Source organism: Sapajus apella, unplaced genomic scaffold (assembly GCF_009761245.1).
Source record: "Sapajus apella isolate SASKATOON/1434 unplaced genomic scaffold, GSC_monkey_1.0 scaffold56, whole genome shotgun sequence".
Classification (NCBI taxonomy): Eukaryota; Metazoa; Chordata; class Mammalia; order Primates; family Cebidae; genus Sapajus; species Sapajus apella.
Genome location: NW_022436996.1, coordinates 8290863 through 8316660, shown reverse-complemented (window position 1 = coordinate 8316660; position 25798 = coordinate 8290863). Strand labels below are relative to the sequence as shown.

Here is a 25798-nt window from a genome sequence, read left to right as displayed (position 1 = left end):
ATGCTTGTATGTATTTGTATGAACATAGAAAAAGATAGAAGGATATATACCAGTTAACAATCATTACTTTTCTGGTGGAGTGGGAACACAAAGATCATTATTTTTATATGGCACACATTTACCTCGTAACAACATTTTGCATTTAAAGAACACTAAAGAATTTGAACTGGGCTGGGTAAGGTTAAAGAAATCTGATAATGACAGTTAAATGGAGAGGATGCAGGGAGCAGGAAGGTTGAAGGTATCAGTGATATTGAGCAAAGCCAGGCAAGAAAGCAGAGGGAAGGTTTCCTTGGCCAGCATGAAGTTTTAACAAAGACAATGTTAAAATGAAGTCTAGGAAGCTTCTAAGACTAGCAGGTTCACAAAATTGCATACCGATTATTCACTTCCTTTCTTGATTCCATGACAATAAATATTTTGGAACTGAGTATAAGGATTCCCCAGGAAGGAGAAGGGGATGTCATTATGTGTTTGGTCCTCTATCCTGTTGTCTCTATTTGCTGGACTTGGTGCAGGATGGGATTCCAAATGGTATTGGACTATTCACCTGAAATTAGAAGAAGCTTCCTCTCCATATTGGGAGCAGTGATGAAAGGAGAAGACTGCACCTCCTCTGGGAGCCAGTCACAGCAGCATCAGGGGGTCTAAACATCCACTGCCATCGTGGACAGGTCCACAAAGACTGACGAGGACCATGACCAGGGCCTTGATTTGACCGCATCTGAATTACATTCTGAATAACATACTTCAATTTCTTTCTTTCTTTTTTTCCCTTTACTTTGTGGAAGATGAGGTTTTAGATCTGTGTACACCATTTTTTCCTTTATTTTCTAGGACTCTGTGAATGAAGCTGCATCTCAAGAGGGAGACAAGCCACATGGTAAGTTGGTCTTTAAGAAACATTAAGCTGATGTTTCTTAAATTTTTCTTTCGAAGGCATTATACAGCCAAAGTGAAGCAGAAACATTATCCATATAAATCAGAACAAAAATTCACCCTGGGGACCTAGCTGAGGTTGGTGCCTGCAACCTGTCCCCCAGGGAAGTCCTAATACTTCTGAGTAGGTACAGCACCTGCAAAGGTCCTGGACCCACAGAGGGTGTCCTTGGACTTTTCTGAAGTGTTACAGAGCTGGGCTTGCCTCTTGTGTCTTTTCCTAACTCAGACTCTTCTTTCTGGCCTTGGGTCTGGCCCTGCCCAAGTTTTGACTCCTCTTAGGTAAGCAGAAATCACTCCTTCATGGACAACATGCAGAATTCTCTGATGGAGTGTGGTATCCATGCAATGGTTGCCAGCAATGATAGATCCTGCACATCTGCATAAGTCAATATGTATAGATCTACGTCTTTCTGTTTAGTAGATGCAGTTCATTACAGTGTGAACACACACAACAAATGCAACCGTGCCTTTACTGATGGATATGCGAGTTATTTCTGAGTCAGCTCTGTTCAAGCTCTGAGTGTCCAACTGTGAATAAGATAGACAAGATCCTTTTCCTCATGGAAATCTCCCAGATAATGAAATCATAATTTTAATAGTATTGATAATAATCGCAGCTGAGGCCAGGTGTGGTGGCTCATGCCTGTAATCCCAGCACTTCGGGAGGCCGAGGTGGGTGGATCACTTGATATAGCCAGGAGTTCAAGACCAGCCTGGTCAACATGGCAGAACCCTGTCTCTACTAAAAATACAAAAATTAGCCAGGCATGGTGGTGCATGCCTGTAGTTTCAGCTACGTGGGAGGCTGAGACATGAGAATCACTTGAACCTGGGAGCGCAAGGTTGCAGCGAGCTGAGATCTTGCCACTGCACTCCAGCCTGGGCAACAGCAAGACCCTGTCTCAAAAAAAAATTGCACTGACATTATGTTCTGGGAAATAACTTTTATATATATGTAATTCAATCTTCATAGTATATTCATATATAATCCTCTTAAAATACACAGTTCAGTTCTCATAACAACCCTGTAAAGAAGATGTCACGAGCCACATCCTCATTTCACAGCTGAGTGCTTTCAGGCCAGAAATATGTGAACTCAGGCAGAAGGTTTCAAAATTCTGGCAATGCCTTTTGGCTAAGACCTCCAGGAACACATGTGTGGCTGAACAAAATTGGGTTTATTGACCTGTGGCTGTGAGGACCCAGCACACTATGGGGAGTCATAGGGAATGTCAGAAAGAGGGAGCTGGGAAGGACTTTTTATAGGATGTGGGCTCATGTTAGGTGATTTTGAGGAAGGTTCCAGGCAGTGGGACTTTGCTCCGGGATGGATGCTCTTAGGAAGTGGGGCGTAGTTCCACAATGAAGTGTTTGAATAATTCTTCTGTCCAAGATGACAAGGGTGGAGTGAGGCTAAAGCTATCAGGAGGCAGCCTCATCCGTTTAGCCAGGGCAGGGAATATTCAGGCAGTGCTGTTGTTTTTATGTGCTCAGACATGATTGCAGAGTGGTTGTGGTTGTGCAAGGCTCGTGTCTGGTTTTCTGTAATATCGTGGATGGGGGGCTGAGCACAGTGGCTCACGCCTGTAATCCCAGCACTTTGGGAGGCTGAGGGGGGTAGATCATGAGGTCAGGAGTTCAAGACCAGCCTGGCCAAGTGGTAAAACCCTGTCTTTACTAAAAATACAAAAATTAGCTGGGCATAGTGGTGGGCGCCTGTAATCCCAGCTATTTGGGAGGCTGAGGCAGAGAACTGCTTGAACCTGGGAGGCAGAGGTTGCAGTGAGCCAAGATTGTGCCACTATACTCCAGCCTGGGTGACGGGAGGATGAGGGACAACAGGATGCCACGGCCTTGCTGTGGAGGCCAGACCAGCTCCTGGCTCTCAAGGGGTACTTATTATTCCTTCTCACTTTTACTTTTAACCACTACACTGTTTGGTCTCTCCAAATTGAAGAGAGCCTATATTCAAAATAAATAATAAATTATTATTTTCATAAGAATAGAGGAAATATACATGGTAGCTAATTTGTATGGTTTTGTGGGGAGCAACTTAGATGAAGCTCTCTTGAAGAAGTTATATTTGCACAGGAACATGAGCAGCCAGCAGGAGTTAGGGAGGGAGGCAAAAGTGCTGTCATATGAGCAAAAGTCCTGAAGGCTGCAAAGCAGGAGGTGGAAGTGTGAGGGAGGGAGGGGCACTTCCAGGCCTGACTCAAGTTCCTTCTTACCTGCAAAGCCTTCCTTGCACACTTCCGTGCCAACCAAGTACGAAGGGCTTTACAGGTGCTGTTTCCTTTAGTCTTTTCAACCTCAATGTGGGCATTAGATTCCCAGACTGCCAACATGGAAACAGATTTGCAAAGCAGTAAGTTTTCCAAGGCAACACAGTGAGGGCCTGGCGTCACTAGCATTTTTGCTGTCTTGGTTTGTGTTTAATACCGTGTCCACCCCACCTTCCCAACTTGCTGGTCAGACCATTCCCACGAAGGCTGTTGATGACTCAGCATCAGAGAATGCTCCCTGCGGTTGCTGACTCTCCATTTTGCTCAATACATAGGTCTGGTGTTGGTGTTGATGCTGGCCCAGCCAGGGGATGTGTGGAGAGATAGCTGTAGGGTGCAATTCTGTAGGTTTTTACAGCAATTTATTGAGGTATGATTTACATAGAATAAAATGCACAAATCTTAAGTAAACAGCTTGATGCCTTTTTCCATATCTATACATATGGGATCCCCATCCAGATAAAGATATAGAGCTTTTCCATCATCTTAGACATTCTTACTGCCCCTCACCACAGAGAACCACTGTTCAGACTTCTATCAACATAGATTAACTTGGTCTGTTCTTTTTTTTTATTGCATTTTGGGTTTTGGGGTACATGTGAAGAACATGCAAGACTGTGGCATAGGTACACACATGGCAGTGTGATTTGCTGCCTTCCTCCCCATCACCTATATCTGGCATTTCTCCCCATGCCATCTCTCCCCAACTCCCCACCCCCTACTGTCCCTCCGCTATTTCCCCCCAACAGACCCCAGTGTGTGATGCTCCCCTCCCTGTGTCCACGTGTTCTCATTGTTCAACACCCAACTGTGAGTGAGAACATGCGATGTTTGATTTTCTGTTCTTGTGTCAGTTTGCTGAGAATGATGGTTTCCAGGTTCATCCATGTCCCTACAAAGGACACGAACTCATCGTTTTTTTATGGCTGCATAGTATTCCATGGTGTAGATGTGCCACATTTTCCCTGTCCAGTCTATCATCAATGGGCATTTGGGTTGGTTCCAGGTCTTTGCTATTGTAAACAATGCTGCAATGAGCATTCGGGTCTGTTCTTTAACTTCATATGAAAAATCATATAGCATGCAGCTTTTGTGTCTTGCTTCTTTCACTTAGTGTGTGTTTTGAGATCCATTTATATTGCATATCACTAGTTCACATTTAAAAAAAAATTACTAAGTATTTGATTTTATCCCACCAAGGGACATTTGAAAATCAGATTCTCCCTAATCCTGCCTTAGCCCCTGGGCTTACCTTTGGTAAGCGACATACTTACCTTTGATAACAAAATGAAAGGAACCCCAAGGACCAAAGCTGATGAAGGCCAAAGTCGGCATGTTCATGTTCCTGGGGAATCTTAAGCTCCATGAATATCGCTTAATTCATTCCTGCCCCGTCTGTGGCTTTCACCTTGTTGGAGAGCTTCTGGCTGGGAGTAGAGCTCTACCAGGTTACAGTGTTTTGCCATTCTCTATACAAGTTGGCAGGAATGAGAAATCATAAAACCTGCCCACATCCATATTCAACTGCAGGAAAAGACTATGAACCTGTTCATTTGTCCCACAGGCCCAAGGGAGAGGCAGCTGCAGTCCAGAGGACCCGAACAGAATCCAGGGACATCAGAACTGACGGTCCTCCTTGTGGGGAAACGCGGTGCTGGAAAAAGTGCAGCAGGAAACAGCATTCTGGGGAGGCGGGCCTTTGACACCAGATTTAGTGAGCAGTCAGTAACCCAGAGCTTCTCGTCTGAGAGCAGAAGCTGGAGAAAAAAGAAAGTTTTGATCATTGATACTCCGGACATCTCCTGTTTAGGGAACATTGACTCAGAACTTAAAAAACACACCTATCCAGGCCCCCATGCCTTCCTGCTGGTGACACCACTGGGCTTTTACACTAAGGATGATGACGCAGTGCTGAACACCCTCCAAAGCAGTTTTGGAGAAAAATGCTTTGAGTATATGATCATACTCCTTACCAGGAAAGAAGATTTAGGGGATCAGGATCTAGAGAAGTTCTTAAGAAACAGCAATGAAGGTCTCTGTTGTCTCATCCAGAAATGTGAAAACAGATATAGTGCCTTCAACTACCGAGCAACAGCAGAAGAAGAGCAAAGGCAGGTGGACAAGCTCCTGCAAACAATTGACAGCATGGTGCATCAGAATGGGAACAAGCATTGTATTTTCAGAGAAAAAGGTAAAACTGTGAATAGAATATATATTTTTATATATATCACTAAAAATAGGTATAAAATACACAAGAACTTTTAATTTTCTAAAAGACATAGAGAAGACAGAAAGGACAGGTCTCCTGTTCCTGTGTTAATTTGGCCTTCAGCTCCATCTATGTTACTGCAAAGGACAGGTTTTCGTTTATTTTATGGCTGCATAGTATTCTATGCTGTATACGTACCTGCATCTAAAATAAAAGTTGAAATAAAAAAGAAAGGAAATTAAAACTGGCAGAAGGAAAAGGCAGGACAGGTCCGTTCTATGGACTCTTTTCTCTCTCTTTGTTTCTCAAATTGTACTCAAGTTATAGCCTTCCCTTGCACATTCTCTTGAACTGGTCTTTAATTTTTTCATGATTCTTATTATCTCTTCAACTGGATGGTTGGGTCTTGAGGAAAGGAGTTGACCCTTTCCAACCCTTTGTTTCCCCATGGAGTGCTGCTGCCCAGGGCTGGGCACAGTGCTCTCTTTGCTACTTAAGAAGGACTCCTCACCTGCTTAGTGCTACAGGTTCAGTTGACCTACACTGAAGTCCTTCCCATTCTTACTCATTCCATTTTTTTTCTGCTTCAAACATCTTCACCCAGGAAGAATATAAAACCCAAAGGAGCATATCTTCTTATTTGAACCCTCCTTTGGAAGTATAGATACATGGGAAAGTCGGGAGAGGCTGTGTATAGAAAGCCCAATTTGAAACAGGTTTTGGAGAATGGATTAAATGGCCAAGCAGAAAGCTGGAAGATATTCCAGAGAGTCTACCAGCTATTTCAAGCAAAGAGGTAGGACTAAGCATGTCAGCTATTAGGGTACAAAAAAGAATAGTGTTGGTGTGGATGGGGGTTCACAGCTCTAAAGAACATCTTCCAAGAACACTGAAGATTAAGACATTGAGCATTAAGAACACTGAATTAGAGAATATGGGATGGGGAGTCAGGCTGGATTTCAGAGATACATGAGAACCACACCCTCTGTAGGTATAGAAGTAGGGACTGAAGCATTTGACAAATATGGGAATGTTGGAAGATTAAGCTGTTGTTCATCTGTGAAATTGTAGGTTCAGTATAAGCAGGTTAATAACTTCCCCTTGAAAGAAGAGTATGCAATGTGCTTTCCTCCTCCTTTGCATTGAAGTAGATATTAGCTACTTGATATGGAATTCATAATAGAAGAGAACTATGAAGAGACTTGAATGGGCACTGGACCATCACAGAGCAAGTGCAAGAGCATAAGGACAATCTCAAAATAACACATATTATAAGGTCTCTATGCATCTGCAAATTCCATTTATAGGGAAATTCATTCTCTTTCTCCATCATGGACTCCACGCACACAGCAGTGTTAGTGGATACTCATTATTATAACCATGTGGTGTCTTTCGACTCATCAGTGAAAGGCAATTAAGTTCAATATGGTTTTAATGAGAAATGAATTTTCACATAACCTAAATAAGGAAACTGGTAATCTATCGGTGGTATGTAGAGTTCCTTTTTCATGAAAGTCAATTGAACAGAAAAATTCTTTAAATACTGTAAGGAGATGTTGCTACAGTTAGCAGTAGTTGGTGGTGAGAAGATGTAGTTGTAACAGGAACAGAAGACAAAGGGATGAGATATGTAGACTGGACCAGGCTGAGGGTAGTAGAGAGTACGAAGGCCAGGGGGCACTCGCAGGTGCCAGGGAGTCCAGAAGGTGCTGGAAAAAGGGAGCAGAGTGGATTCAGTGTTAGGAACAGTGCTATGTTAGTGGATGAACCGTGGATGGAGACTGTAGTCCAAGTCCTGCTGTGATTCCACAGACTGAGCAAACTGGGCCAAGTCATTTCCGTGTTTGGAGATTCCCCTCCTTGGGTGAGAGGAAGGCCTTGATGCTGTTTGAGCATCCTCTTTGTTTAGTGATGTAATCTTGCTTCATGGCATAACTTTAAAATCCAGTTCAGATCGGCCCATGGTCACAAATCTTTCCCACTTTCCTTTGACAGAAGCCCTGAGCATTGTCCTCGTGGGGAGGAGTGGGACTGGGAAGAGTGCAACCGGGAACTCCATCCTGGGGAGGCTCGTCTTCACCTCTCAGCTCCGGGCCAAGCCAGTCACCAAGACCAGCCAGAGTGGCAGGAAGACCTGGGACGGACAGGAGGTGGTGGTTGTGGACACTCCTTCCTTCAACCGGATGCTGGATGTCGAAAAGGACCTATCCCAGTTAGAAGAGGAGTTCGAGCACTGTTTGTCCTGCTGTGGAAAAGGGGACACATTTTTTGTCCTGGTGTTCCAGCTGGGACGATTCACTGAAGAGGACAAAACAGCGGTGGCGGAACTGGAGGCCATCTTTGGAGCAGGCTTTGTGGAATACACGGTTGTGCTGTTCACCCGGAAGGAAGACCTAGGGTCAGGGAAGCTTGACGACTTCGTCATGAACACAGACAACAAAGCCCTTAAGAACATTATTAAAAAGTGTGGGTGGCGCGTTTGTGCTTTTAACAACAAAGAAACTGGCCAGGCCCAGGAAACCCAGGTGAAAGCTCTTTTAACAATAGTCAATGATCTGAGAAGGAAACATGGGTGGCATGGGTATCCCCATCCACGGGAGAACATCAGCAAACCAGCTAAAAATGTCCAGGAAATTTCCCAAGCCAAAAAACTCCTTAAAAGTTTAAAAGATATGTTGTCATAGGTAGCCGAAGTGCCTGGGGTCTGTTCCTTTAGGGACACCCTCAGGTTGGGGGGAGGGATGGGGCATGGTAGGACTGGTGGGAAGGCAAGAAGGCTCATGGCTTTGAGGGTCTGAGAGGCAAATACATCCCACCTTGCATCCCACCTTTATTATTTGTAGATAAATAAATTGCACGTGGGGGCGAATAGTAGGGGATCATAAAAGAGAAAGAAGAGACAAGATGGGGAAAAAGGTATCAGACATTAGGCAGATATTAAGAGGTAGAATCGAGTCACAAGAATCAATATACACTGTTACCAAGGCTGAGAACACCCTTGATCAGAATGTAAATAGTTGCACAACATCCCAGGGGATGCAGATACATGAGACCAGGGTAATGTTCAGGACACTCCTGGGCATGGCAGATGTGGGAAGCAGACTCCAGAGGGCCTCCCTGTTGTCCAGAGCTGTTGGCTCCCAGAGCTCTCCTGTCTCCTTTGGGATGTGACTCAGGGCTAGAGTGTTCCTTTCTTCCCATGGTAGCTATTCCTCACTCCTCTTTTCATTCCACGCCTAGTTGTGAAGTGGGACACAGTCTCCCATTCCTGGCTGTCTCCGAGGAAACAGACCTGAGTCTTGGAGGTTTTGAGTGATTTTATTGCTAATTATCACAGTGACATAGACTAGAATGGCAACTAGCAGCATGGTAAGGTTGCCAAAATCAGAGAATCCTGCAAAGTTCTGTAATTCTAAGTGGTGTTCTACATTTCCTCTAGAGAAGGCTATTAGAATCTCCATTGTGTTTCTCTTTCTCCCTCTCTTTCCCCTGCGGTTAGGAAACAGGTTAAAACTCAGAGAACCCCTATTATAATGGTTTAAAAACACCAGGGGATTCCTGTATCTCATGTCAGAAAGCCGGGGAGTAAGCAATGTGGGGCTGGTAGGCATCAACATGCCAGCTTTGTTCTATCTTTCTGTCCCACCTGCATTGGCATGTGGCTTCTACACTTGAGTTTGCTTCTTGGTTTCAAGACAGTGGTGTTCTTTCCCTGGCTGAACAGATTATTTTGAGAGGTTATTTTGATATGTAAGAGAGAAATCTGGAACCTTCTTCTGGGTAGATACAGGGTAAGATGTTTTAAATGTTGAGCACTTGGTACATGCTTTGAGGGCATAATCTGTGTCATCTGTTTTTTTCCCTAGATAATATCAGGTTACTTTCAGTATTAATCCATTTAAAAGAGCATGGACGGTTGCCATTAATAGTTTGGGATTGCAGATAACTCTTAACATGATAACTTCTAGAAAACGTGTGTGCCATGGACACAAGGGAACACGAGACAGCAGGGTATACTTCAGGGTGGAGGATGGGAGGAGGGCGAAGATTGAAAAGCTGCCTATTGGGTGTTATGCTGGTTTCCTGGGTGACAAAATTCTCTGTACACCACACCCTTGTGACACGCCACTTACGTATATAACAAACCTATGCATGTATCCCTTGAATTTGAAATAAAAGTTGGAAAGTAAAAAAAAAAAAAACATGTAAATATATTTAGTTGAATCAAATAATAAAGATGAATCAGATTATGAATTCATATTCTCTTTCTGATTTGTATTTTTCTGAGTTAGGGAAGGAGCATACCTTCATGAAGAGACAATTCAGATGTTTAGATACCTTGACTCAGGTGAGCTTTTTGTATCTTTGGTGCTTGTGGATCTTTATTTAGACTGAGTGACAGCCACTTGGGTGTCAGGTCCCTGACAGCTCAGGTATGTTTCATTCTGGACATTTTACTACAGCAAGGACAAATAAGCATAAGCAATATTAGAACCAGAAACATGGGCGGAATAAGGTCTGAAAGGCATTCTGTGCTTCTTCCCTGAGCTTCCCTTCTGCTTGAGGGCAGAAACAAATCCCAGTGTGCTGCCTATGGCTGAGCAGGTGACACTGGGAGCTGCGCAAGGTGGGGGATGTGTGGGCTCAGTCATGTGGCATCCTCTCACAGGTAGGCTCTGACATAGCTTGCTGTTTTCCTTTAGGTCCAAGCCTGAGTGGGGTGACAATACTGCTGTGTCAGTTTCTCTGAGAAGTTCATGCTGAGAAAGAGTTAGGACCAAAGAGGTTTATTTATGGGGAATGCCCATGAAAGAAAAAAGAGGGAAGAAGCAGAATTGGGCAGGGAATGCCTTCAGACTGTGATTTACACCTGACATTTGCAAGAGGAAAGTGGGGAGGAGCTGAGTTGGGCAGGGAGAGCCTGGCAAAGCCCGGGCCACCTCAACAGGGAATTCTGGGGCAAAGACAGACCAATAGCCAATCCTGCATAGGGCAGGCACTAGTAGGCTCTGCTGTGCTCAGCTTAAGGCTAGGGGCTGCTGGGAGAAAGCATGCCTTCAGCTCAGAAGCTGAGGTGGGGCCTGACAGTGTTGCAGCTGGAGGCTGCCAGCTAGCTGCATTTCTTGGAGCTGAATGGCAAGTTTCTACTTGAAATGAAAGCCTTCAAGAGTGGCGTCCCTTCCTCACTGCCAAAATTGGCTGACATGCTCCATGTCTCACTAAAGACCCCTACCTGAGCTGGAAGTCCAGAATTGATATTCCACTCTCTTGAGTATATGTGCCTTACCAAGGCCACTAACATGCTAGCCACCTATTGCTTGTCCTGCCTCTTCAATGTGACGTCATTGAGGTAATGTGCTGGTTCTCAACTGGAAACAATTTTGCCCTGTAGAAAACATTTGACAATTCCTGGAGAAATTCTTAGTTGCCTCAACAGGGAGTGGGTGCTACTGGCATGTGGTAAGCAGAGTCCAGGGATGCTGCTGAATAGCCTAAAATGCACAAGACAGTCCCCCACAACAAAGAATTATCTGGACCAAAATGTCAATAGTCCTGAGGCCGAGAGACCCTGATACAGCAGACCAATGTGATAGATTGCAGTACGTACAGATGGTCCAGACCTTGTTTGGTTAGAGAGTGGAGAGAAGTAACTTCTAAGGAAGTGGTTTTTTGCCTATTTACAGTGTCTCTGTTTTGCTAATGCACTAACAACTTGCTTATTTTTCACAACGGGTCATCCAGCACGCCCAGGCTCCCCTCCTTCCTCATAGCAATTCTTTTCACTATTCTCTCTTTTCCTGCACTGAGAAAGATGTACTGAAGAACAAGGCTTTGTGATGAATTTAGCATAAAGAGTAAAAACAATAGTTTCATGATTACATAGAGACAGAAAATCCCATAAAATTGGGCTAAATTTCTGCAAAGGAGTCAGCTGAGCTGCTGACATGATCTGTGAAACCTGTCAGCAAGCTCACTTCTCTAGGAGAATCCCCAGGCCACTTGGCTATAAGCCCCTTCTCCTCCTACCTCAAATGAAGCATCCACCTTTTCAGTAAAGACCCTCTCCTTTCTAGCCTATCATTTCATCAGTTTGTTCCATGGACCCATTGGTCCAGGCTCTACCACTAGCACACTATCATCCTCCCTAGCAGATTAAAGCATCAGCAGGTCCTACCTCCCATTTTCCCGTGAGAGGCAACTTAATGTTCATGAGAAACCTCTGTGGCCTTTGCTCTTGCACCTCTGTATTTCTGTGAATACACGTAGGATGTACTCGACAGACTGGTGAAAAATCTAGTTGTGAACAGCATGATCAGCGTGGCACATTTTCCGCTCAGCTACAAACAGTTCCTGTATTTTTCTCTTCACTTCATATTGTCCTCATGTATCTTAGTGTGTGGCAGTGTGGCAGGCCTGCATTTCCTGACCCACAGACTCTAGGGCAGTGTGTAGGCTAGATTAAAAGGGGTCAAGCCTGGGCCAAGGTGTCATGCCTAAAAGACACTCTGGGAATATATCTGTAATTTGTCCTTTGCAGGTCTTCAGTGACCTGAAGTTTAAAATGATGTCATGTTGACAGTAATAACGTTGTTTTCCTAGCTTGCAACTCACCTGCTCTTGCAACACTCTGGGCTGCCAGCAAGTTCCTATTTCCTCTGAATTTATTTCTGAGGTTTCCCAATGGATGAGTTGTATTAGCTACTGAAAATTTCTGTCACTTGCCACGTGGCATTTACCCTGATTTTACTCTTGTCCTGATCCAAATCCTTCTCCACTGGGTACTGCTTACTAGGCACTGTTAACTATGAAGCATGACTTTCAATCCTATTGGCCGCCATGTCTTCAAGTCAACACTGCAAGTTCTACTGGGTATCGGAGAATCCACTAAACACCTTTGGAGTTTCTGTGATTTTTGTTTTCACTGGGTAATGAGATTCTCATGGGCACACTATTGGCCCTACTGGCTGCTCATCACTTCCTTCCTGGGTTTCCTATTTTGTAAGTGGTGCCATAATCTATCAAGTTGTCCAAGCCAGGAGCCTTGACTCTTTCTTCCAATAAATAACAAAAGAATTATGTATCATAAAGGCTTCATATCTCTCTGGGGCATCCACTTTTTTTTTTCCTTATCTCTACTCCAGTTATGGTCACCATCCTTTCTGGTCCGGATTGTTGCAATGGCTTCTTGGGATTGAACCTGTTTCGAGGCCTGCTTCTATCAAATTATGTTCCACACTGCAACCATGATGCTATATATTTATAAGGCAAAAGTAATTGTGACACGATGTTATCTCATCATCTCACATTAGCATCATTAGCAGAATAATGCCCTCCAAAAATCTCCACGAAAAAGAGAACACTGTCAAAAATAGTCAATCAACGCTTCTCTCTTTTTTTTTTTTTCTGGGTATCAACCCAAGGCTTGAAACAATATTGAGAGTGTTCATTCAAGAAAAGTAGTGAGTTTTGTGGTGCTTCAACTTGCCCCTTTTCTGTTACCCCCAACTCTGTGGTAACCTTGAAAACCAACAAACGAAAATCACTATGAAAATTCGCAGCCTGGAAGCCACTGAAGGAGGCTGATTGGAGTTAGAGCTCCTTAAAAGTCCCATTCCTAAAAAAATGTCATTATCTGGCCTCTCTAGTGGTGCCCTGGAAGACCCCACTTGCAACTCAGGAATGGAAAACCAAATGGTGTATGTTCTCACTTCTTAGTGGGAGCTAAGCTATGAGGACATGAGAATAATGCAATGGACTTTGGGGAATTGGGAGGGGCGAGGATTGGGAGGGGGATGAGGAATAAAAGACTAACACTGGGGACACTGTACTCTGCTCGGGTGACAGGTGCACTAAAATCTCAGGAGTCACCACTAGAGAACTTACCCATGTAACCAAAAACCACCTGTACCCCAAAAACTATTGAAATAAAAATAAGTCCGGGTGCGGTGGCTCGAGCCTGTAATTCCAGCACTTTGGGAGGCTGAGGCGGGTGGATCACGAGGTCAAGAGATCGAGACCATCCTGGTCAACATGGTGAAACCCCGTCTCTACTAAAAATACAAAAAATTAGCTGGGCATGGTGGTGCGTGCCTGTAATCCCAGCTACTCAGGAGGCTGAGGCAGGAGAATTGCCTGAACCCAGGAGGCGGAGGTTGCGGTGAGCCAAGATCGCGCCATTGCACTCCAGCCTGGGTAACATGAGTGAAACTCCGTCTCAAAAAAAATAAAAAATAAAATAAAATAAAATTAAAAAAATTAAAAAAATAAAAATTAAAAATAACAAGGTAATGAAAAAGAATAAATATAGTACTAATTTAAAAGAAAAATCCCAAAGTCCTCCCCACTGTTTCTAAGAGTCCTCTTTTTCCCCAGCCTCCTCAGTCCTGTGGAATTATGCACTGTTTCTTTGTTAGAGCAAGACTCTGAAAGCCTAAAATGTGGTGTTTTTACTGTTACTTAAAAAAACACACGTTGGTATTCACACACACAATTATTCCTATTCAACTTTTTTTCCTGTTTTTTGTTTTGTTTTGTTTTGTTTTTTTTTCAGTTTCAGAAAGTTTTACTGAAGATTCTGCAGAGAACATGCAGAGCCAGCATGCAGCCTTCCTTCCTGATTTTGGTCACTCTTCCTTTTGCTCCTTCCTCTTTAAAAAAAAGTGCAAGATGCTTTTATTTGTGTCTTTGAGAGACGGTTCCTTAGTGGATAATAATATCTCTCTGTTAGTCTGTCAAGCTTTGGTTAAAAAAACTCACTCCTACCCCCTTCCACATTACATTGAAAGATAGGAAAAGTCACTTTAATAAACATTTAAAAACCTCACATATTCAGAATATTGGACACATTATAAATGATCAAGTATGGACATAAGAATGTTTAGAGTACTCCATCAGGTTTAACAAGAAGATATATTTATACTGATTTCTGGTATTCAATTTATGTTCCTTAACTGTCTAAAAGACTCATTTCTAAATCTTCTAGCTCCTGGAGAAGGGCTGTCTCTGTTTGAATTTTTCTCCAGCTGATTTTTTTCCTAGCAGTTTGCTGGTTGTTGCTTGTTATTTCAGTTGTTTGATTGCTTTCAGTTTCTTAGGTTCTCATGTTTGCCCCTTTGTCTTAAAATCTCTTAATGTTGGCTGAGAGAAGATATTTTGTGGTGTGCTTCCTGTTTTGCAGCAATTGGCCTCATGCTTCCTTTGTTCTTAGGGGATTTTTTTGAAAATTGTTTATTATTTGTCCCTGTAGTTTCATATTCTCTGTGGCCTCTCCTTATGTAACCTAAGATCAATGACTTGTTCATTTCTCCTAACTGGAGTTCTAAAAGTCATTGTAATATTGGCTCCTCATGGGGGTACTTAGAACTTCTTGATAAGTTGCTGATTTTACTGGAAATACTATGTCCAGAATTTTTTGCTAAGGATTTCTGCATTTGATGGCATGGTATTCTTGTGCAGGATAGAGCTATATAAGGCAAAATCTTGCACCCATTATTAACACATAACCTGCGGGCACATGTAGTAGTTGCTGCAAGACAGGTTCGTTATACAAATATCAGTTATGTATTAGACCATATTAATAGAATGAAGGAAAAAGATTACATCATCATGTTGTTGGATGCAGAAAAAACATTGCGTATTTATCTGGGCACCAAGCAAAATATGTAAAATTTGAAGCCAACTTTTGGAAATAAGTTTGTGGTTTTTAACACCCCACAATTTGTCACCTCGATTTCCAAACCCCGACAGTAGTAATACGGCTATATGAAGGCTGTAGTAGACTGTATTACAAGAGCCAGTTCCAAAGTGAAGTCTACAATCACATAGCAAGTAGAGAATTGCTGCTTTGACAAGAGTTTGGCTAGAAGGCCCAACTCATTATAAATGGGATCACTCTTTGGTATTTACATTATAGCATTTTATTTATTTGTTGCAGTATAGAAACATGTTTGTTATTGATAGTAGGAAACTATGGTTTTGTTGACATCTGTACTACGTATTACCAATGCACCAGTAGCTTTTAGATTGTATTTTAGTTCTCGTTGCTAATGTTACTTTGCCTCAAACCAGGATTCCATGTTCCTTCTCTTGGGTTCCTAGATCACCCTGCACCCATGTGTAGGTAGCTTACCTGGGGCTTCCTGTTTCCATGTTGTAAGCTGATTGGAGTAGATCTATTTCGGGCAGATTCAGGCTAATCTTTTGCTCTTCAGGCTTGCTCTTCTCAGTCTAACGTGGTATGGATGTTAGCTGAGTTGCAATCTGGGCTCACACTACTCCATTTAAGTGGGAGGTCTGGGAAGTCTTACTTTGAACTTTGAGTCTTGCTGTGTTCTTCATTCCAACATATTAGGGGGCCCTGTGTTTTGGATAAAAAGGTGATCATTTGCCCAACCAACTCCATTCTTTGTGTATAGATGCTACTATTCAAAGCTATGGAGGAAAGAAGGGACTCATCAGCGCTCTAAATCTAAACAGTAACACCTGGAATGGGAATAGTGGTTCAAAAAGTATTAACATACTTATTTTTTGGTTTCTCTAAGCACATGAACATGTGCTAAATTCTGTTGTAGGCATCCGTCTGTCCTGAGGGGAAATTAAGATATGTTTGGTTATAAAAGAGATGCCAAGGGACAAGTAAAGGTAATATTCAGATTCAAATATTTTAAGAAAATGGGCCAGGCATGGTGACTCAAGCCTGTAATCCCAGCACTATGGGAGGCTAAGGCAGGCGGATCATGAGGTCGAGAGATCGAGACCATCCTGGCCAACATGGTGAAACCCCGTCTCTACTAAAAATACAAAAAAAACCAATTAGCTGGGTGTGGTGGCGTGCGCCTGTAGTCCCAGCTACCCAGGAGGCTGAGGCAGGAGAATTGCTCGAGCCTGGGAGGCGGAGGTTGCAGTAAGCCAAGATTGCCACTGCACTCCAGCCTGGTGCCTGGTGACAGAGCGAGACTCTGTCTCAAATGAAAAAAAAAAAAAAAAAGAAAAGAAAAGAAAAGAAAATGGCTTTGCATAAATCCAATGACACTGCAAGACAAGGTTTTGTCTAAGTTATCCAGAGTTGTGCCTGGTGGGGGAGGCAGTCTGTTTTTCTGTTTCACTCCAAGAGCTTACCAAAATATTTCAATCACATTTATCTTCCCAAAAAGTACTCTGATATCAGCTTGACATTACAATTTCCCCTTTAAATGAATGAATGAATCACCTCTAGCTACTACTAACTCTTAGTACACAATTTTTTAGAACAATCTCTGGGGCTTCTGATATTTGTTTTAAGTTTTAATCATTAATGGGTGACTGTTTCTGAAAATCCACTTTTCTCCTTACATTTATGAGATAAAATAAAACAGACAGTAAATGTCAGGTAAGGTTCAGCCAGAGAATTAAATTCTGTACAAATAATGGTGCAAAAGCAGTCTGTTTTGGTGTTGGGGCAGCCTGCTCTCACAACTGCAACACAGCACAGATGTTACATTCAGCTTCCTTTGGAAATAAAATAAGATACATTTAAGTGTAAAAAATATATTAAGACTTCTTGATAAGGAAGACTGGGGACTCTTTTTACATGTAATTTTTGAATAAATAATATATTTAAATGATTCAAAAACCAGAAGAATATGAAATGGCAAATATTAAGATATCTTGATTCCATCTTGCCTATCTGATTCTCCCACAGTTTTCTAAAGGTAACCATTGTTTCTTGGGTATGCTTACATTGTTTCTTTCTAAAAATATAATCGAATCTTAGTACACATTCTTAATTTCTTTCTTTTTTCAGATACTATGTCTCCCTCTGTCACCTAGGTTGACATAGTTCACTGCAGCCTTGAACTCCTGAGCTCGTGGTCTTCCTGCCTCAGCCTCCAAGTAGCTAAGACTATTAGCATGTGTCATCATGTCCAGCTAGTTAAAAAATTTATTTTGCACAGACGGGGGCGGGAGGGTCTCACTATATTGCCCAAGCTAGTCTCTAGCTCCTGGCTTCAAGCAATCCTCCCACCTTGGCCTCCCAAAGTGTTGGGATTATAGGTGAGCCTGTGCACCTGGCCATATATTCTTAATTTCTTATCTTTTTTAGCATAAAAGGTAGCATACTGTTTATATGGCTCTATATCTTGTTCTTTTCACTTAACAACATATCATGGGGATTGCCTCAAATCAGTATCTAGAGAGTCTCTATTTTATACAACTGCGTTTATTTTAAACAACTGTACTTTATACAGCTACAGTCCTTTGCGTATCAATACCTGCATTATGTTAACTTGCTTCATTTAGGATATTTCTAAAACTTTGCAGTTTCCAACAGTACTTCATTGTTTGCTAGATTTCACTCCATACAGGTCGTGCTATTCTGCATTTTCACTAATGAAGTGTGAAGGTGTCTGTTTGTTCTCATATCATGGGTTTTGAAAATCTGATGGGGATGATGTGGAGAAATAGGAAGACTCTTACACAGTTGGTGGGAGTGTAAATTAGTTCAACCATTGTGGAAGACAGTGTGGCGATTTCTCAAGGATCTAGAAATAGAAATTCCATTTGACCCAGCAATCCCATTACTGGGCATATACCCAAAGAACTATAAATCGTTCTACTATAAAGTCACATGCACATGTATGCTCATTGCAGCCCTGTGTACAATGGCAAAGACCTGGAACCAACCCAAATGCCCATCAATGATAGACTGGACAAAGGAAACGTGGCACATATACACCACAGAATACTATGAAGCCATAAAAAACGATGAGTTCGGCCGGGCGCGGTGGCTCAAGCCTGTAATCCCAGCACTGTGGGAGGCCGAGGCGGGTGGATCACGAGGTCAAGAGATCGAGACCATCCTGGTCAACATGGTGAAACCCCGTCTCTACTAAAAATACAAAAAATTAGCTGGGCATGGTGGCGCGTGCCTGTAATCCCAGCTACTCAGGAAGCTGAGGCAGGAGAATTGCCTGAACCCAGGAGGCGGAGGTTGCGGTGAGCCGAGATCGCGCCATTGCACTCCAGCCTGGGCAACAAGAGCGAAACTCCGTCTCAAAAAAAAAAAAAAAAAAAACGATGAGTTCATGTCCTTTGTAGGGACTTGGATGAATCTGGAAACCATCATTCTCAGCAAACTGACACAAGAACAGAAAGCCAAACACCGCATGTTCTCACTCATAGGTGGGTGTTGAACAATGAGAACATGTGGACTCAGGGAGAGGAGCATCACACACTGGGGGCACTTGGGGGTGGGTAGGGGAGAGACAGCGGGGGTGGGTAGGGAGGGGAAGGTGGGGAGGGATAACATGGGGAGAAATTCCAGATATAAGTTAAATAAATAAATTTAAATAAATAAGTTAAATAAATAAATTTAATAAATAAAGTTAAATAAATAAAGTTAAATAAATTAAACTAAGTTAAATAAATAGATTAAAAAAAAGAAAATCTGTTGGGGAGTAATCATATCTCAGTGCAGTTTGAATTTGCATTTCTCTCCATGTGAGTGAGATTAAGCATCTTTTCATATGTTTAATATCTGTTTGTTTTTCTGTTAATTTTTTCACATATTTTGTCCATTTTTACAATGAATTGTTGGACTTTTACATTTTTATTAACAGTAAACTTTATTTTTTAGAGCAGTTTTAGATTCACAGCAAAATTGACCAGAAAGCACTGAGTCCCCACACACTCTCTGTCTTCACACATGTCCAGCATCCTCAGCTATTGACATCCAGCACCACAGTGATACACTCGTTACAAGCATTAAGCCCAGCCTGACACTCTACACAATAAGAGCTTAGTCACTTGTCTATTCTATGAGTTACAAATACTATTTTTCAGGTTGTCATATTTTACTTTGTTTTTGTTATGTAGAAGTGTATCACTATTATTTAGGCAAATTAATCAAATTATGTGTATTTCTGATTTTTGAGTCATACTTTCCACATGTATAAATTTTAATGGAATTGTTTTCTGTTTCCTTCTAGGACTTAAATTTTTGTTTTGTAGGATTTAAATGTTTTATTCATTTGTAACTCATCCTGGGTTTATCAAGCAATTCTTCTGTCTTGCCTGTATAAACTGTTCTTCCAGCTACTATATAATTGAAGAGGAAGGGAATATCTTAATAAAAATATTCTAGCTACTTAACAGAAAGGATATGTTAGAATACAATATCACCAGTTTGCAATATGCAATAAACTGACAAATCTATACAATGCTCATCAATAACTGCTCACATAAAAAGAGGAAAAGCAAGGCATCAAGTGCCCCCTGATGGAAATACACAACATCATCTATGAGTAAGATTGTCAAAAAATTGAACTTGATTGTGATCTCTCTGATCAAATCAAACACAACTAAATTCCAGTTTATAAAAATGTGTGAGACTGAGGAACATGACAAGTGATATCAAACAGAAAAATGCAGAATGGAGAAAAAGCAACAGTACAATTTATATAGTATTTTTAATAAATACATTGCAAGAAAAGAAATAGGGGAAGAATCTTTTGTTTCTGGCCATGATGGAGTAATGGGAACTGTTATTTACCCTCCTTCCATAAACAACCAGAAAAATAGTAAACTATATAAAGGAATTGTTTCCAGACATTGGACAATAGGCTGCTCAGGACTGGTCCATGAGATAGGTCAACTGGGTGGAAAATGAAAATAGATGTCAACTGAGATTTCCACAAAAGAATAAGAGATCAAAAATAGTAAATACTTGGATAAATACAAAATATTCTTTAAAAAAATTATTTAAAAGAGAGATGATAGACTTGAAAGCATTTTCATTGACTTTACCTTTTATGTAAATGTAAAATGTTTGACAACAATAATGCAGAAGATGGAAGAAAGGGAGTGAAAGTATAATGTTACAAAGGTCTTATAGATGAAGTGACGTAATATTTACTGATGGTAGAATGCGACGTACAGAGAATAAAATAAGGTGCGGCTAATAAAGCAATAGTGGAAATAAAATGAAAATTTAAAAAGTTGCCATAAAAGGCCTGGTGCAGTGCCTCACACCTGTAATCCCAGCACTTTGGGAGGCCAAGGCAGCCGGATCACCTTAGGTCAGGAGTTCGAGACCGGTCTGACCAACATGGTGAAACCCCATCTCTACTAAACAAAAACAAAAACAGAAACAAAAACAAAAACTAGCCTGGCAGGGTGGTGTGCACCTGTAGTCCTAGCTACTTGGGAGGCTGAGGCAGGAGAATCTCTTGAATCCAGGAGGCAGATATTGCAGTCAGGTGAGATCATGCCACTGCACTCCAGCATGGGTGACAGAGCAAGACTCTGTATTAAAAAAAAAAAAAAAAAGTTGGCATTAAAAAAGAATAGTTGGAACAAATAAAAACGAATAGCAAAATCATGAATTTAAACACAACCATACTGATAATCATATTAGATTAAATTTCTAAATGCTCCAATGATAAAACACGTCAGATTGGATAAAAAAACAAGACCTCACTGCATGCTATCTAAAGGAAAGTCTACTTTAAATATAAAGACACAATGGGTTAAAAGCAGAAGAACTAAAAAAGATACATATCATGCATATATCAGACATAAAAAAATGGCAATGGCTATATTAGTTATCAAAGTGGGCTTTAGAACAATGCTATCTCTTCACCAGGGATAAAGAAGAACACTTCATGAAAATAATAGGTTAATTCATCAAGAAAATATAATAATACTACTGGCTGTGCACCCACCTAGTTAAAAACTAACAGTTTTAAAAAATAAGTGAACTTCAAAATTCAAGAAGTGAAAATTGACAGAAATGAATGGAGAAATAGACAAATCCCCAATTATAGCTGGAGATTTCAACATACCTTCTGTAATAACGCATACTATTTCCAAACATGTATGAAGTCCTTATTTTCCTTAAGATTGAGCGCAGATGACCAAAGAGAAACTGTTTTGTAATTCAGATTTCTGCCCACAGACCTTTGACTTAAGGTTTCATTTCCCAAATTCCCATCATCTTACTACTAAGTGGGTGGATTAGGATCTGAAGAGATGCATCAAGGGACAGAAGGAGAATGAACCATTTTAGATTAGGGTTCCTGATCTTGCACAGTAGGTGGCTTTGTTTATGCATCTAAATAAAGATTCATAAAGCAAGTTCTTAGATTCATAAAGCACCCAGATTCATAAAGCAAGTTCTTAGAGACCTACAAGAATTTTGACTCCCACACAATAATAGTGGGAGACTTTAACACCCCACTGTCAGTATTAGACAGATCAACAAGACAGAAAATTAACAAAAATATTCAGGATTTGAACTCAGCTCTGAACCAGGCAGACCTAACAGACATCTACAGAACTCTCAACCCCAAATCAACAGAATATATATTCTTCTCAGCACCAAGTTGCACTTATTCTAAAATTGACCACATAATTGGAAGTAAAACACTCCTCAGCAAATGCAAAATAATGGAAATCATAACAGTCTCTCAGACCACAGTGCAATTAAATTAGAACTCAGCATTTAAAAACTCACTCAAAACAGCACAACTACATGGAAACTAAGCAACCTGCTCCTGAATGACTACTGAGTAAATAACAACATGAAGGCAGAAATAAAGATGTTCTTTGAAACCAATGAGAACAAAAGCACAACATACCAGAATATCTGGTACACATTTAAACCAGTGTGCAGAGAGAAATTGATAGCATTAAATGCCCACAAGAGGAAGCAGGAAAGATCTAAAATCAACACCCTAACATCACAATTGAAACGAACTAGAGAAGCAAGAGAAAACAAATTCAAAAGCTAGCAGAAGACAAGAAATAAAGATCAGAGCAGAACTGGAGATAGAGACACAAACCCCTTAAAAAAATCAATGAATCTAGTATCTGGTTTCTTGAAAAACTTAGCGAAATAGATAGACCACTAGCCAAACAAAGAAGAAACGAGAAGAATCAAATAGATACAATAAAAAATGATAAAAGGGTTATCACCACTGATCCCACAGAAATACAAACTACCGTCAGAGAATACTATAAACTCCTTTATGCAAACAAACCAGAAAATTAAAAAAAAAAAAATTCTAGAAGGAATCTAGAGAGGCATTTTGGATACAGTGGCTGTGCCCAACTGAGGTGGGCTCTGCCCAGTTCAAATTTTCCTGTGGCTTTGTTTACACTATGAGGGGAAAATCACCTACTCAATCATCAGTAATGGTGGGTGCCCCTCCCCCCACCAAGCTGAAGCATCCCAAGTCAACTTCAGACTGCTGTACTGACAGTGAGCATTTCAAGCAAGTGGATATTAGCTTGCTAGGGTGCATGGGGTTGGGATCTACTGAGCTAGACTACTTGGCTCCCTGGATAAAGTCCCCTTTCCAGGAGAGTGAACAGTTCTGTCTTGCTAGAGGTTCAGGTGCCACCAGGGTATGAAGAAAACTCCTGCAGCTAGCTCAGTGTCTGCCCAAACGGCCACCCAGTTTTGTACTTGAAATCCAGGGGCCTGGTGGTGTAGGCACTCGAGGGAATCTCCTGGTCTGTGGGTGGCGAAGGCCGTGGGAAAAGCATACTATTTGGGCCACAGTGCATTGTCACTCACCGAACAGTCCCTCTGGGCTTCCCTTGGCTACTGAAGGGAGTTCTCTAACCCCTTGCCCTTCCTGGGTGAGGTGACATCCCACCCTGCTCTGGTTCGCTGTCTCTGGGCTGCACCCACTGTCTAACCAGTTCCAATGAGATGATCTGGTACCTCAGTTGGAAATACAGAAATCACCTGCCTTCTGGGTTGATCTTGCTGGTGGCTGCAGACCAGAGCTCTTTTTATCCGGCCAGCCACCTCCAAAACTTATGGCTAATAATATTGAACATTTTCTCATGCACTTTTCAAAACACCTAATACAAAGATTAACTCAAAATGTATCACCAATCTGAATGTAAAATGTAAAGCTGTAAGACATATTTTAAGAAAAAAATCTTCTGGATCTAGAACTAGGTAAAACATTCTTAGATAATATACCAAAAGCATGATCCATAAAAGAAAAACATGATATACTGGACTTCATCAAAACTGAAACAGTAGGCTATGCAAAAGACTTTCTTGAGAGAATAAAAAATAATAATAATAAGCTACAAATTGGGAGAAAATATTTCCAAAGCACATATCTGACAAAGAAATGATATCTAGACTAAATAAATAACTGTCCAAACTCAACAGTAAAACAACAATCCAATTAGAAAATAAACAAAACACATGAAGAGAGATTTTACTGAAGAGGATGTATAGGTGGTTGAGATGTAGTTCAAGGCTCATTTTTTTTTTTTCTTTTTTGCCTATTGGTATTTATTTTTTCCAGCATCATTTGTTGAAAAGGCTACTTTTTCTTCAATAAATTACTTTTGTATCTTTGCCAAAAATCATTTTGAAATATTTGTAAGAATCTATTTCTGATTCTCTGTTCTGTTTCATTGATCCATATATCTGTGTCTTTGTTTATACCACACAGTTTGGATTACTATAGTTATATAATAAATATTGAAATTGGGTAGACTGATTCCTCCCATTTATTCTTCTTTTTTCAAAACTGTTTCATTTTTTTCTAGTTCATTCTCCTTTGCATATAAATTTTAAAATAATCTTATCCATATCTACAAAAATATTGCTGTCTCTTTATGTTAGGGAGAACCAATCTCTTTACTACGTTGGATCTTTCAATCCATGCACATGGTATATTTCTCCATTTACCTAACCTTCTTTGATTTCTTTCATTAGTTTCGTGTAGTATTCAGTGTACAAAAAGTTTGTACATGTTTTGTTATATTCACAGCTAAGTATTTTATGTTCTTCTGAGTGATTAGAAATGGCACTATATTTTATATTTCAGTTTCTACATGTTCATTATTAATGTATAGAAATACAATTTACTTTTGCATTTTTATCTCATTTCCTGTGGCTATCCTGAACTCACTTATTAGTTTTAGGAGATTTTCTTAATAGGTCCCTTGGCATTTTCTATGTAGACAATGGTGTCATTTGAAAATAGATGCTATCTTACTTCTTCCTTTTCTGTTTTCCTTGTATTTCTATTTCTTATTTTATTTCACTTACTGAAACTTCCAGCACTAACAGTGGCAAAAGCAAATACCTTGCTTGGTTTTCAATCTTGGGAGAAAGCATTCATTCTTTTACCATTAAGTACAATACTAACTGTAAGGGTTTTTTGGTAGATTCTCTAATATTTGAGAGTTCTTTTTATGCATAAATGTTAAATTTTCTCAAATGTCTTTTCTGCATTGATTAACATGGTCATATAATTTTTAGCCTGTTAATGTGGTAGATCATACTGATTGATGTTAAAATATTGAATAAGCCTTAAATCCCTAAAATAAACTCTACTTGTTCATGATGTTCAATTCTTTTTATATAATGCTGAATTTTATCTGCTGAAATTTTGTTAAGGTTTTTTACATCTGTATCCTTGAAGAATATTGATCTGTAGTTTCCTTTCTTTGTACTAATTTTACCTGGCTTCGATATCATAATAATCAATACTAGCTTCACAAAATGAGGCAGAGAGGATCTTCTCCTCTGTATTTTTTGGAGGAGATTGTAGAATTTGTGTTAATTCCTTAAAAGTTTGGTAGAAATCTCCAGTGAAGCCATCTGAATATAGAGATATCATTAGTAGTATTTTGAAGTTATGAATTCAGTTTTTTTTCCATTTTTGTTCATAGATCATTTTTCTTTTTTTTTTAATTGCATTTTAGGTTCTGGGCTACATGTGAAGAACATGCAAGATTGTTGCATGGGTACACACATGGCAGTGTGATTTGCTGCCTTACTCCCCTTTACCTATATCTGGCATTTCTCCCCATGCTATCTCTCCCCAACTCCCCACCCCCTGCTGTCCCTCCCCTATTTCCCCCCAACAGTCCCCAGTGTGTAGTGCTCCCCTCCCTGTGTCCATGTGTTCTCATTGTTCAACACCCGCCTATGAGTGAGAACATGTGATGTTTGATTTTCTGCTCTTGTGTCAGTTTGCTGAGAATGATGGTTTCCAGGTTCATCCATGTCTCTATAAAGGACATGAACTCATCATTTTTGATGGCTGCATAATATTCCATGGTGTATATGTGACACATTTTCCCTGTCCAGTCTATCATCGATGGGCATTTGGGTTGTTTCCAGGTCTTTGCTATTGTAAACAGTGCTGCCATAAACATTCGTGTGCCCGTGTCCTTATAGTAGAACGATTTATAATCCTTTGGATATATACCCAGTAACGGGATTGCAGGGTCAAATGGAATTTCTATTTCTAGATCCTTGAGGAATCGCCACACTGTCTTCCACAATGGTTGAACTAATTTACACTCCCACCAACAGTGTAAAAGTGTTCCTATTTCTCCA

The 25798-nt window shown here is 40.8% G+C and overlaps 1 protein-coding gene across 4 annotated transcripts in view; it reads left to right on the top strand.

Annotated features, from left to right (window-relative positions):
- Positions 1 to 25798, top strand: part of LOC116527869 (GTPase IMAP family member 7-like) — a 122479-nt gene that overhangs the window by 38615 nt on the left and 58066 nt on the right. For 3 of the 4 annotated variants that reach the window (XM_032245052.1, XM_032245053.1, XM_032245054.1), the window contains exons 3-5: positions 838 to 883; positions 4792 to 5418; positions 7432 to 9694. In XM_032245052.1, the coding sequence (XP_032100943.1) occupies positions 838 to 883; positions 4792 to 5418; positions 7432 to 8120 (1362 nt within the window). In that variant the 3' untranslated portion in view covers positions 8121 to 9694. Of the gene's footprint in view, positions 1 to 837; positions 884 to 4791; positions 5419 to 7431; positions 9695 to 25798 lie in introns of those variants that run through there. The other variant, XM_032245055.1, reaches the window with a different exon arrangement.